The following is an 11,890-nucleotide window of genomic DNA, read 5'->3' as shown; positions in this document are numbered from 1 at the left end:
TAAAAATTAAAAAAATATATAATTTATGCTAGGTTCTACAACTAATAGGTTCCAGGCTATTTACAGATACTCCATCCACCCTCAGAAATTGCCTGTTGTGAAACAAAATACCATTGTATGAGTATTGGCTCTGTAAATAACCATCATATACCGCTTTAGCACAGCAACATATGAAGTATATGGAGTAGGTAGATTTAAGTTGTAATTTTCTTTAAAACACATGCAAGCCAGATGGATTACATATTTCTCCTATAAGATCTAATATGGAGCAGGCAAGGGTACAATAACTCCCACAAATCTGTGCAAGTAGGAGCTTTAGTCAACAATAATGAAAGCTGTCCAAAACATTTATAGGGCACATTTTAGCAGTTTTTTCAAAGTTTTTTGGGTATGGGAAACTCTAGCCTGTCTCACAGCTTTGAGGACATAGATTGTTAAAGATTCAAATGATTTTATATAGTCTTTGGCACATTATACATTATATAGCAGCCTAAAGTAGTTGCAATGACCAGATAGGTGGGATATAAATAGAATAAATAAATAAAATAAAAAACAAACCCAGTTGTGGTATAAAATACAAAAAAGGAACAAAATAGTTACATGTTAAGATTTTTAGGGTTTATATTACTTCAGTATACAGTGGTGCCTCACACAACGATGTTAATTGGTTCCAAAAAATCAACGTTGTGTGAAACATCGTTCTGTGAAACACCATTTCTCATAGGAATGCATTGAAAACCGGTTAATCCATTCAAATTGGAACGGATTGCCGTCTTTAAGTGAAAAAACCCATAGGAAACATCGTTGAGTGAAACAATGTTTGCTCCATTGGAATGTATTGAAGCCGACTCAATACATTTCAATGGCTTTGCGAAGTCCTTTTTCGCTCCTGTAAAAGTGCCTCACAATGTTTGGAACAGGTTTTAAATGCTTGCAATCGTTAGCCCACCTCCTGAAACCTACGCAAACATAATTTGGTGTTGTTCTGAGTCGTCTTTAATTTTTGGTGATTTTTTGAAATTTCTCTCCTTGGAATGCATTCAATGCATTCCAATGAGAGAAAATTCAAAAAACCACCAAAAATTAAGAACAACACCAAATTAAGTTTGCATAGGGTTCAGAAGGTGGGCTAACGTTTGCAAGCATTTAAAACCTGTTCCAAACATTGTAAGGCACTTTTAAATGAGCGAAAACGGACATCGGAAAGAGCTTCAAAAGCAGGAAAACGGAGATCAAAGAGCCCTTTCCGATGTCAGTTTTCGCTCATTTAAAAGTGCCTTACAATGTTTGGAACAGGTTTTAAATGCTTGCAATCGTTAGCCCACCTCCTGACCCCTATGCAGACTTAATTTGGTGTTGTTCTGAGTCGTCCTTAATTTTTGGTGATTTTTTGAATTTTCTCTCATTGGATTGCATTGAACTTTCCGTCCAATGCATTCCAATGAGAGAAAATTCAGAAAATCACTAAAAATTAAGGACGACTCAGAACAACACCAAATTAAGTTTGCATAGGGTTCAGGAGGTGGGCTAACGATTGCAAGCATTTAAAACATGTTCCAAACATTGTAAGACCCTTAAAAATGAGCGAAAACGGAAGAGCTTCAAAAGCACTGAAGCCGGCTTCAGTACTTTTGAAGTCCTTTCCGATGTCCCTTTTCGCTCCTTTTAAAGTGTCTTACAATGTTTGGAACATGTTTTAAATGCTTGCAATCGTTAGCCCACCTCCTGAATCCTATGCAAACTTAATTTGGTGTTGTTCTGAGTATTCATTAATTTTTGGTGATTTTTTGTTTTCCCTATTTAAATACATTGAACTGTCCATTCAATTGATTTAAATTGGGAAAATTTAAAAATCACCAAAAATTAATGAAGACTCAGAACAAAACCAAATTAAGTTTGCACATGTTTCACAAGGTGCACTATGGAATCCAAGCATTTAAAACAGGTTTCAAACATTTAAAGACACTTTTAAATGAGCAAAAAGGGACATCGTTAAGTGAAATTCCCCCATAGAGAACATTGTTAAACGATGGGGGAAATTCCTCAAAAAAAAACCATCGCTGTGTGAATTCATCGTTGTATGAAGCAATCGTTGTGCGAGGCACCACTGTATGTGCATTTTACCTCTAACTAAACTTACTTTCCTACATTACTTCACTTGTAATGATAATTAGAGAAGGGCATGAACCAAACCAGAAAACTGACAAATCATTTGTAGTTCAGTTCACAAACTAGTTCGGGCAAAATGAAGCACTGCACATTGTTTTGTTTTGTTTGTCGAAAGGGGATAACTACTCACCCCCTTCCCATTGCCCCTGTTGCCTCCCTACCTTGTCCTGCTGGCTACCTCCATGACAGCTGCTGCTGTCATCCTCAGATACAGCAGATCTAGCTTCCCTTCCTGGAAGCCTGGCCACTGCCTCTGCGCATATGCCCACTGTAGGCAGGTGACAGGGGCAGTGGAAAGGGGATGAGTAGGCAGGAGGTAGGTCCCTCTGCAAGCATGAACGGGAAATAGTAAATATGAACTGTTTCATTTGTGTGGTGGTTCATGGCTAGCCATCACAATCCATCTCTACTGATAACTCATAGCCTTAAGACTCTCAGTTTTAAAGAAACACTGGATTTCATGCATCCATTTTTTAAAAACTAAAATGGTTTAAACTTACTCTACCAATGCTAAGTCCAAATGTGATTTTACACTCTGGTTTACTAGCACATCTAGCGGTCGGTTGAACATTTAGACAGAATTGCTTACATACAGAGAACAAGGAGGGTAAGAATTCATCTACTTCAATTTGTACATTCAACCCACTGCAAAAGATAGTGGAAACCAAGCCTCATATGTACTATAATCAAAAGCTCACTTCCTGCCCACATTATACAGGGGGGGAAAGGATGTTTAGACAGGACAAATTCCCCAAACTAGGAAACATATATTACCTGCAATAAACCATTCTTCTCAAACACACATGACTCACCCTGCCATATTTTTCCCTATAGCTCTGGAAAATTCCGAGAGGACCACCGCAGGCGCTGAATTAACCCTTTAGTGTGGATTCATAGAGAACCACATTGAAGAATGTATATTACCTGCAATAAACCATTTTTCTCAAACACACATGACTCATCCTGCCATATTACGCCCATGCTTATCTTCCAATGACTGAATAAAGGCTAAAGCATCCTAACACAGAAAATGTAGGTGAGGAAAATTTTATGCTGACAGATATTTTTCACATAGAAGTAACATCTCTGTACAATCCCCTCATGTTAAATGTATAATGTAATTTGACCTTGGTCCTTGCAATTCAAAGGTCAATGTCAGCTCCGATGCATATTCCAGAATTCTGTATTTGTAGATATTTCAAAAAAGAAAACTCTAAAAGGATATCAGATACTTGTCCTGGAGCCTCATGGTACAGTAGCTAAACTGCAGTACTGCAGCTAAAAACTCCACTCACAACTTGGGTTGAACTGCAGGTAGATAGCTCGAGGTTTACTCAGCCTTCCATCCGTTCAAGGACAGTGAATTGAGTACTCTGCTCATGGGGGGGGGGGAGGATGTTTAGCCTGCATAATTGAATTGCAAACTGCCCAGAGAATGCTTTAAGCACTGAGGCAGTCTATATTGCTCCTCACAGCTGTCCTTGAAAATGTTTATGACACTCTAACAGTATTAACTAACACTACTATATCTTAAGTAAAAGGACTTTTTCTCCTGTCTCATACGGTTGTTGCCTTTTAATCTTTTTGAGATACACTCATTAACGCCCACATGTTGCCTATGAGTGGTTAGGTGTATGTCTAGTTCAATGCCAACATATGGCTGGAAACAGCATCTGCGAAACATGCACAGTGGCTGTCAAACACTGCTTGCATTTATCCATTTAACTCACATCTGGGTGCTTCTGAGAACATTTAAGTCTTGATATGAAATTTTGCAAAAACATTAGGATCATGGACATTACTGATCCAAATTCAAACTTATGTTTCAGAAAAGCAGCAGTACATCTTTTGAAAATCTACTCATCAATTTCTAAGACAAATCGGTTCCTCTGGGCAATGAGAACTATAAATAGAAATATTTCACAAATTCCACTCAAGCAAGGAGCATTCTCTTAGGATGATTTTTGGTCAAATTCTATGCATGGGCTTCTATAGCACCCCCAAACGTGCTCTGGAAACATCTTTTCATGAGCCTTTGGAGGAGAGTTTCAGGACTGCAGTGGGTGGCAAAGGTGAGGCAGATGGAAAGAACGTCTGGATTTTATCGGCAGGAAGAGTAGAATCCAGAAGTACGCTGTAATTAAATCCTGAGCAAAAACAAGATATATTCATTAACCAGTATTGGTGTATAGTTAAACATGCTGCTTACTCATCTGATCACATCAAGCCAAATAGATTATTCAAATGTTGATTTCACTCTTTGGGCATTTCATAACCAATGGAACAGAAATAACAACAGCCAAAATTTTAGTATAAATAGACTTTATTGAAGTCAGTACCTCTGTACTGAAGCTGAAGACTGTGTCTACATAAGTACGTTGTAACATTTCACAACTTCTAAAAGGAATGTCAACAATTACAACGATCATGCATACCATGGTCGATAATCACATTTTAGAAGCATTTTCAACCATTTCTAAAGAAATGCTTATAACATTGTTATATATATATCTCTTGAACTACTTTTAATAAACTGCAAAACATTGATCAGCTTTTCCAGTATGAGCTATGGTGTGAACACAAAAAGTAGGCATACATATTTAATTTATGAAATCAGAATGGAATATTTACTGTAAAGAAAAATTAAAAAGCTTTCAAATAAAGGCCATTATTGAACCAAAGCAAAGAGCACAACTTGGAACTTAAGAGTTCATTCATTGTTTTAAGCTGTCCTCTGAGCAACCTCAATTCAAATAATAAATTCAGTACTGTGAGTATTCCTTGGACTGAAGCTTGGCAATTATGCGATCCAACTGTCGCTTTGCTTCACACTGTGGGAAGTTGCTCATGTCATAATATTGGGGGGCAATTTTCACCAACCTATCAAAGAAAGAAATGTTTGTCAGTTCTGCAAAGATCTGAACATCATGGAGGTGATAGCTATGGCCCAATTAGTAGCCAGTTATTATAATTAGATAACCAGTCTATTTACTAATGTTTGCAAATACAGAAATTCATGTTACATATCAAAAGCATGCTAACTAGAAATACTGTTTCAAAGTAAAATACATTTCCAAGTGTCAGACACAGTTATTACAGTGGTGCCTCGCTTAACAATGTTAATTGGTTCCAAAAAACCCATCGCTATGGGAAAACATCGTTAAGCGTAACACCATTTCCCACAGGAATGCATTGAAAACCGGTTAATCCGTTCCAATGGGAACAGATTACCGTCCTTAAGCGAAAATCTCCATAGGAAACATCACTAAGTGAAACAATGTTCCCCCAACGGAAAGCCATTCAAAAGCATTGCAGTCGGCTGCAATGCTTTTGAATGGCTTTCCGATCTCCGTTTTCGCTCATTTTAAAATGTTTGAAACCTGTTTTAAATGCTTGGATTCGGTAGTGCACCTTGTGAAACATGTGCAAACTTATTTTGGCTTTGTTCTGAGTCTTCGTTAATTTTTGGTGATTTTTTTCCCCCTTTAAATCCATTGAACTGTCCGTTCAATGCATTTAAAGGGGAAAAACAAAAAATCACCAAAAATTAACGAAGACTCAGAACAGAGACAAATTAAATTTGCACATGTTTCACAAGGTGGACTACCGATTCCAAGCATTTAAAACAGGTTTCAAACATTTTAAGACAATTAAAAATGAGCGAAAACGGACATCGTTAAGTGAAAATCCCCCATAGAGAACATCGTTAAACGATCAGGAAAATTCCTCCAAGAAATACATTGTTAAGTGAATTCTTTGTTAAACAAAGCAATCGCTAAGCGAGGCACCACTGTATTCTGAATATTACAAAAATGTCTATGCAAGAACCTTATATTATGCAGCAATCGTTGAAAGAGATTTTTAGAATTTATGTTCATGTGACTGTAAGAACATAATTGTGGTACCTATGAAAACAAAAGCAACTTTTTTTAAATAGACATGGAATAAAATCTAAGACAAAAACAATTTGAATATTTAAATATATTTAAATATAGGGCTGCCATGCAGTTGTGAATATTGCAGACATCAGTTCCCAACAGCAAGATTAAATTATAGCACAGAGTGTCACAGAAAACCATTAATCACAGTCCTATCATCAGGCAGTAACCCAAGTGGCAAGGATATAAATATAATGACTGTGCATTGATATACCTCAGAAAGAAGACATTTTAGCTTTATTCAAACAGAAGACTTTGTCACAGAGATGTAATGGAACAAATACTTCCCTCCATCTTTTTAAAAATCTTGCAATTCAAAAATGAATGTGAGAGTTATATCTGCATTTAAGTCTCCTACCAAAAAGTCTTATTTCTGTCAAAATCTGCGGGTTGATTCATATGTAATGCTGCATATCCTCCAGGCCACAGCAAGAGAACTAGAAATATGTCATAGGCTCATGTATTTTCTTCTCCCATCATGCATTGTCAATTCACAACTTTCTGGTTTTATAATCTGTCATTACAAGTGAATTGGATAGGTATTAACTTTAAATACCCCATAGGCTTGCTTGCAAAACAGAATTAGAAACGAAATCAAACCTAAACAAAGGTATAGAAAATGTGAGGCTAATGGAGGAGAAAGCTTCCAGTTTCAGAAAGACAAGGCATGGAATTTCTTTTCTAGAATGATAATATCTAGCAAGGTGGTAAACAACTCTTTTATTACAAAGGCCAAAATACAAATGGAGAAAAAGCAGTGTATAAGGACAATTGCACAGTAGTTTCTCCTCTCATGCTAGCTTCCCTTTGCATGACAGATCATGCCACAAACCTAATTTGACAGCCAATGAAAATCTGGATGCACAAAGATGAGCCTGTAGGCAGAGGTGGTGGAGGATGGAATGCATACATGATCACTATTATGGGATTATACAAGCAAACAGAATTCTGGTGATGACTACCTACAAGTCTACCTTTCAGCAATGTTTAGCTTTATGTCTCCCAGGGGAAAAAAAAGTCATTTATCCAGATATACTCTCTGTTTCAGAAATCTCTGCAGAAAACTAGTGGTTGTTAGAAAGAACAGAAAAGGCTTACCATTCTGGCTTGATGTCTGTACAAGTACGGATATAGTTCTTTGTGGTAAGAACAAATTCATTGTAAAGCACCCATTCAGGCTTGTGATCAAGAACTGTAGAAGGATGCAACTGGACTACCTGGTTGTCTTTTACCGTTAGATAATGTCCTGTTCTTTCCAAATGTGCTACCTGTATTAATAAATGTTACATTCATATCAGAAATACTGTATGATGCCTATTAGATTTCACTCACGATGTTAAATGTTTTAGCAAAAGTGGGAAGTGAATGTATAAGGGTTTTTAGTCCAGTAACTTTGCAAATTTTGATGGCAGATATACATTTACTTTTTCAAACTCCAACTGTTAATTAACTGTTAACTCTTAAATTAGGACAGCACATATTTTCAACCTCAGGATCTTGATTTGACTTGACTTTTGGACAAAATAACTGGCCCCTAAAATAAATGGAAATGCAGTAATTTATCAAAATGTGGACTCTAAACCCTCATTAAAGTACATGTTTATAATAATGGCAAATTTTAAGAAGTAGATAGTGTGGTAAGACTAACACAAGTAAAACCAAGAGTGACACTACTCCTCCACATCAGCTAAATATTAATTATTTTACATAATACTTTTGCAGACATGGCTGAAATCCTGTTGCACAACTTTACACCATATAAGGCTGATGATATCATCAGCTGCAGCTATTTCTCAGGAAATGGATTTTTAAAAAAAACCCACACAAGTTCCAATGCTCCTTCAGTCTCTTTCATCTTGGGGAAGCCTTTGGGAGCCTCATGAAGTTGGAAGTCTTTAATGTCTGAAGATTGCTGCCACCAGCAATCATCTGCTAAAATCATCTTAGCAGCAGCAATTTTCAGATATTAAGGACTTTCCCCATTCCTCAGCTGTCAAAGGCTTCCCCAGATGAAAGCGATTCCAAGGAAGCCTTAGAACCTTCAGACCTGGGGTTGGAAACTGTTAACCCACCCCCAAAACAGCCAGAGGTGATGAAATCATCAGCCTTATATGCATAAAGCTGCACAATAGGATTTTAGCCCATGACCACTGCACTTGCTGCAAGCTTGATTTCACACATACCAGTGTGCTCACACAAATTCCTGAGCATGAAAACAACTGTGTATGGTTCTGCTCCCTCTGCTTAAGTACTGATTCTTGAAGAAAAAACATCTGAGTCCAAACAGAATAACTGGACTAGGGAAAATTCCTGCCAGCAAGGACCAAGCAGCAGCCAATCCAGAAAGTAAACACATACATAAAATGATCTCAAAGAAATAGGTCTTTTAAAAATGGTTAACTGGTGAGTTTTTAAAAAGAAAATTATCTATGTATCTACAACAAATTCATGAAGACCAGTCACAGTTTTAACAGATGAAACAGAGATGGGGATTGACTCGCTAAATGGTAAAGATTTTTAAAGCCTGTCTGTTTGTTCAGTTCTATGCTATTATCTTTAATATTCAATATGGATATAAAACAACTTGGAAAAGTCATAAAGAGTTCTGGACTTTGGCACCATGACTTACAGCTCTGCCTCTTTTCCACCCCCCTTTCCAAACTGTCAGGGAAGCAATGGACCTCCTGAATAATGTCTAGATGCAGGATTAAAATGGATGAGGGACAATAAGCAAAAGAGTTTTATCTATGGGTTGGGAAGTGAGCCCATCTGAACACTAATGTAGAATGGATTCTAGACAGGATGACAACTATGTGAAGGAGTCCAGGAGATCAGAACCACTTTTAGCAGCTTAAACTGGATGAAGCTCAACAATGGTAAGGCCAGCAGAGTAATTATTAGTATGCTAGACAGCAATCTCCAAGCAAGATTACTGTAAGTTTACAAAGGCTGCCTCTTAAAACCATTAATAAACATCAGCTACTACAAAATGTAGTCAACTATATGCTGGTCAGATAATAATGTCAAAAAACATGTTAACACCAGCTTCATTTGATTGCCTAAGTGCAATTCAACGTGCTGTTATCAAAATTAAAAAAAACATGAATTTGGACCTTGTCATATGAAAGACGAGCTTACCCCATGTGACTGTGCCTACACACTGAGATTTGCTTCAGAGGCCCTGCTTGTGAAACTTACCTGTAAGGTCTCTTAGGCTACAGAACATGTTGTAAAGGATTCTAGCTTGAGTGGTTTCTCAATTTTAGTGCCCCTTGCCAATGGAGTTGCGCTGTCTTGTAAAAACGAATTATTAAAATTAGCCTTAAAAATCGCTTGACACATGGCACATGAGCTCATATGCCAAGGAACAGTCTGCATGAGGTTTCTTCCCCTGATACTTAAATACACCTTACTCTCTTACATATTACTGTCCCTATCATGTATGTGGCTTTGGCTGGAATCCTTTAAATAATACTTTAGAAAATTGAAATATCAATCTGTATTCATCATAGCTAAAGAGCAATGTGGTTTTTTTAAAAATCCTTTTGAAGGTATTCAGAACTGGAATTCTCCAAGTCTTTTATATGCACAGATACCTGCATGAAGTAACCAGTGACTAAAGCCTTTCTTATATTGATGTAATAGTCCCGGCTTGTGAAGTCTGTGCTTCTACGTGGCAAATTAAATCTGTCCATGATTCGTGACAGCTGCTGGCGTACATTGTCTGCAGACATCAGGGACCTGTAGTTAATGAAGTTGTCATAACACCACTGAACCGATTCATGATCTGCAATGTTAAAAAAAAGCAATGAATCATCTAAAAATGAGCATTTTACCAAATTAAACAACACAACCCAGCTGAATCATCAATCTAGTGAGCCATTCAAAATACTAAACATACTCTTATTTAAACAACAATTGCTACACCTTTTCAACAGCTCTTAATTTGGCTGTACAGTCTTTACATGACAAGGTTATATTTATACTAATACATAAAAGTGAAACAAATGCTGAACTGTTCAGGTATTTCATAAATTAGGTCAAGGAGCCCAGAAGAACATGAAGCCGCATGGGATAATGAAGTAAACACTACAAAGTCATGATGGGCTCATACATATCACTGGTCCTACAAAAAGCCCTGTGTTCCATTCTTGGAATTTGGCTTGCCCTATATGAATACACAAGTTGCTTCTATACTAGGAGACGGCTGACAGAAGCCACTTTTTGGTACAGTAAGTTTAAAAAACATTAACCCTGGTCAATATCAAATAGGCAGCTCAAGGTTTTATTTTGATTTTTAAGTGTACCTTCAAGTCGTTTCCAACTTATGGTGACTCTTTCCAGGGTTTTCTGGGTACAGAGTACTCAGAAGAAGTTTGCCAGTCCCTTGCTTTGGGAGTGTTCTAGGACTGTGCAGCTTTCTTCTCCTAGGAGGCACAGTAGGGAACTGAACTCCTGACCCTTGGCTCCGCAGCCAGGTACTCAACACCCTGAGATATCCAGCCAGGTAGGGTTGCAAAAGCACAATGCCTTAATAAATCATGCTACTCAGTTGTTCAGTTGGGAAAAGAGAAAGCAAATCCACATTTATTGAACTCCAGCTCCAAACAGCTGATAAGTATAATTCCAGCTTCATGAACTATATGAATGGAATCTTGGATACTAGATTGACTGAGGTAAGTATGCAGGACAAGATGCGCACAAGATTCAATTTCTACACACAAAGACATAGACATCAAGTACGATGCAGTCTGGGAAAGTAAACACTGAGTTTTTCCTAGCTGTAACTCCATTCATTCTGTTTCAAAGTACTGGTTAAATATGGAAATGTGCTGGTGTTATCAAATGGAACAAATTTACATTGTTGAAGAAAAGAAATTTGAGGATCATCTGTAGAACCCTCAGAAGCATACTTGTACCTAGGGATCCAACCCAGACAAGAAAAGCAATAATTGCAGCAGAAAAATACACATTTTTAAAAAAGAGCTCACACAAAAAAACCTCCAGATGAAATCCTGTTGCCATTAATTACACCCATGAAAGGCTGAGGATGTCATCAGTAAGGAGTAATTTTCGGAAATTAAACACTTGTCCTGTAGCTCCTACACAATGAAAGGGATTCTACAGGAGCCATGGAACAGAAGTAGTAACTGTTTAATTTCTGAACACTGTTCCTGCTGATGACATTATAGGTATAGTTAATGCCAACAGGATTTCAGCCATTTTTTTTTTTTGCTATAGAATTCAGTGGTATCTGACATTAAACTTTGATCTCTCAGTTATACTTTAAAAGCATTTCACTTTTCACATCTTTAAAATCATTATTTTCAACTTTCAATTTGCAGATTATGCTAACAAGCACAACTACTGTGTTTAAAATTTCATGGAAGCTGAGCAATTTAATGCTTCATAGAGATAGGAATCAGTTTTGACATCAAAGGCTTTGATGTAAAATAAGAAATCAAAACCTAGTTCACTGGAAAAAGGAACTGCTTTTGTCACTTTGATCTTGGGTTTAACCTCTCACACAGACCTGATTAAAGACTGATGTTACCAGGAGAGTGAGAGCATTGGAACAAACAACACTTATGGAAGCCAACAATATTCATGTGACGTTACTCTCTGTACTGTTAATCAAACTTAAACACTCACTACTCAGTATCATTCAGAGTAGCTTTATTATTCCAAAACTTGGCAACGACACCAAGTAGCTGACTGATCTACCTGTGACTAATCTTACATTTAGGAGTCCAGAAGAGCTTTGATCATGCTCTTAGCATTCT

General features: G+C 37.2%; 1 protein-coding gene across 3 annotated transcripts in view; it reads right to left on the bottom strand.

Moving 5' to 3' along the window:
- Nucleotides 1–4,474: 4,474 nt before the first annotated feature.
- Nucleotides 4,475–11,890, bottom strand: part of DHX15 (DEAH-box helicase 15) — a 382,063-nt gene continuing 374,647 nt past the window's right edge. For all 3 annotated transcript variants that reach the window (XM_078394048.1, XM_020780429.3, XM_078394049.1), the window contains 3 exons: nt 9,704–9,894; nt 7,206–7,375; nt 4,475–5,049 (listed from right to left, as the gene is read on the bottom strand). In XM_078394048.1, the coding sequence (XP_078250174.1) occupies nt 4,932–5,049; nt 7,206–7,375; nt 9,704–9,894 (479 nt within the window). In that variant the 3' untranslated portion in view covers nt 4,475–4,931. The remainder of the gene's footprint in view (nt 5,050–7,205; nt 7,376–9,703; nt 9,895–11,890) is intronic.

The sequence above is a fragment of the Pogona vitticeps genome, chromosome 5 (assembly GCF_051106095.1).
Source record: "Pogona vitticeps strain Pit_001003342236 chromosome 5, PviZW2.1, whole genome shotgun sequence".
NCBI lineage: Eukaryota > Metazoa > Chordata > Lepidosauria > Squamata > Agamidae > Pogona > Pogona vitticeps.
Note: the sequence above shows the minus strand (reverse complement) of the source record. Positions and strands in the feature narration are given on the sequence as shown.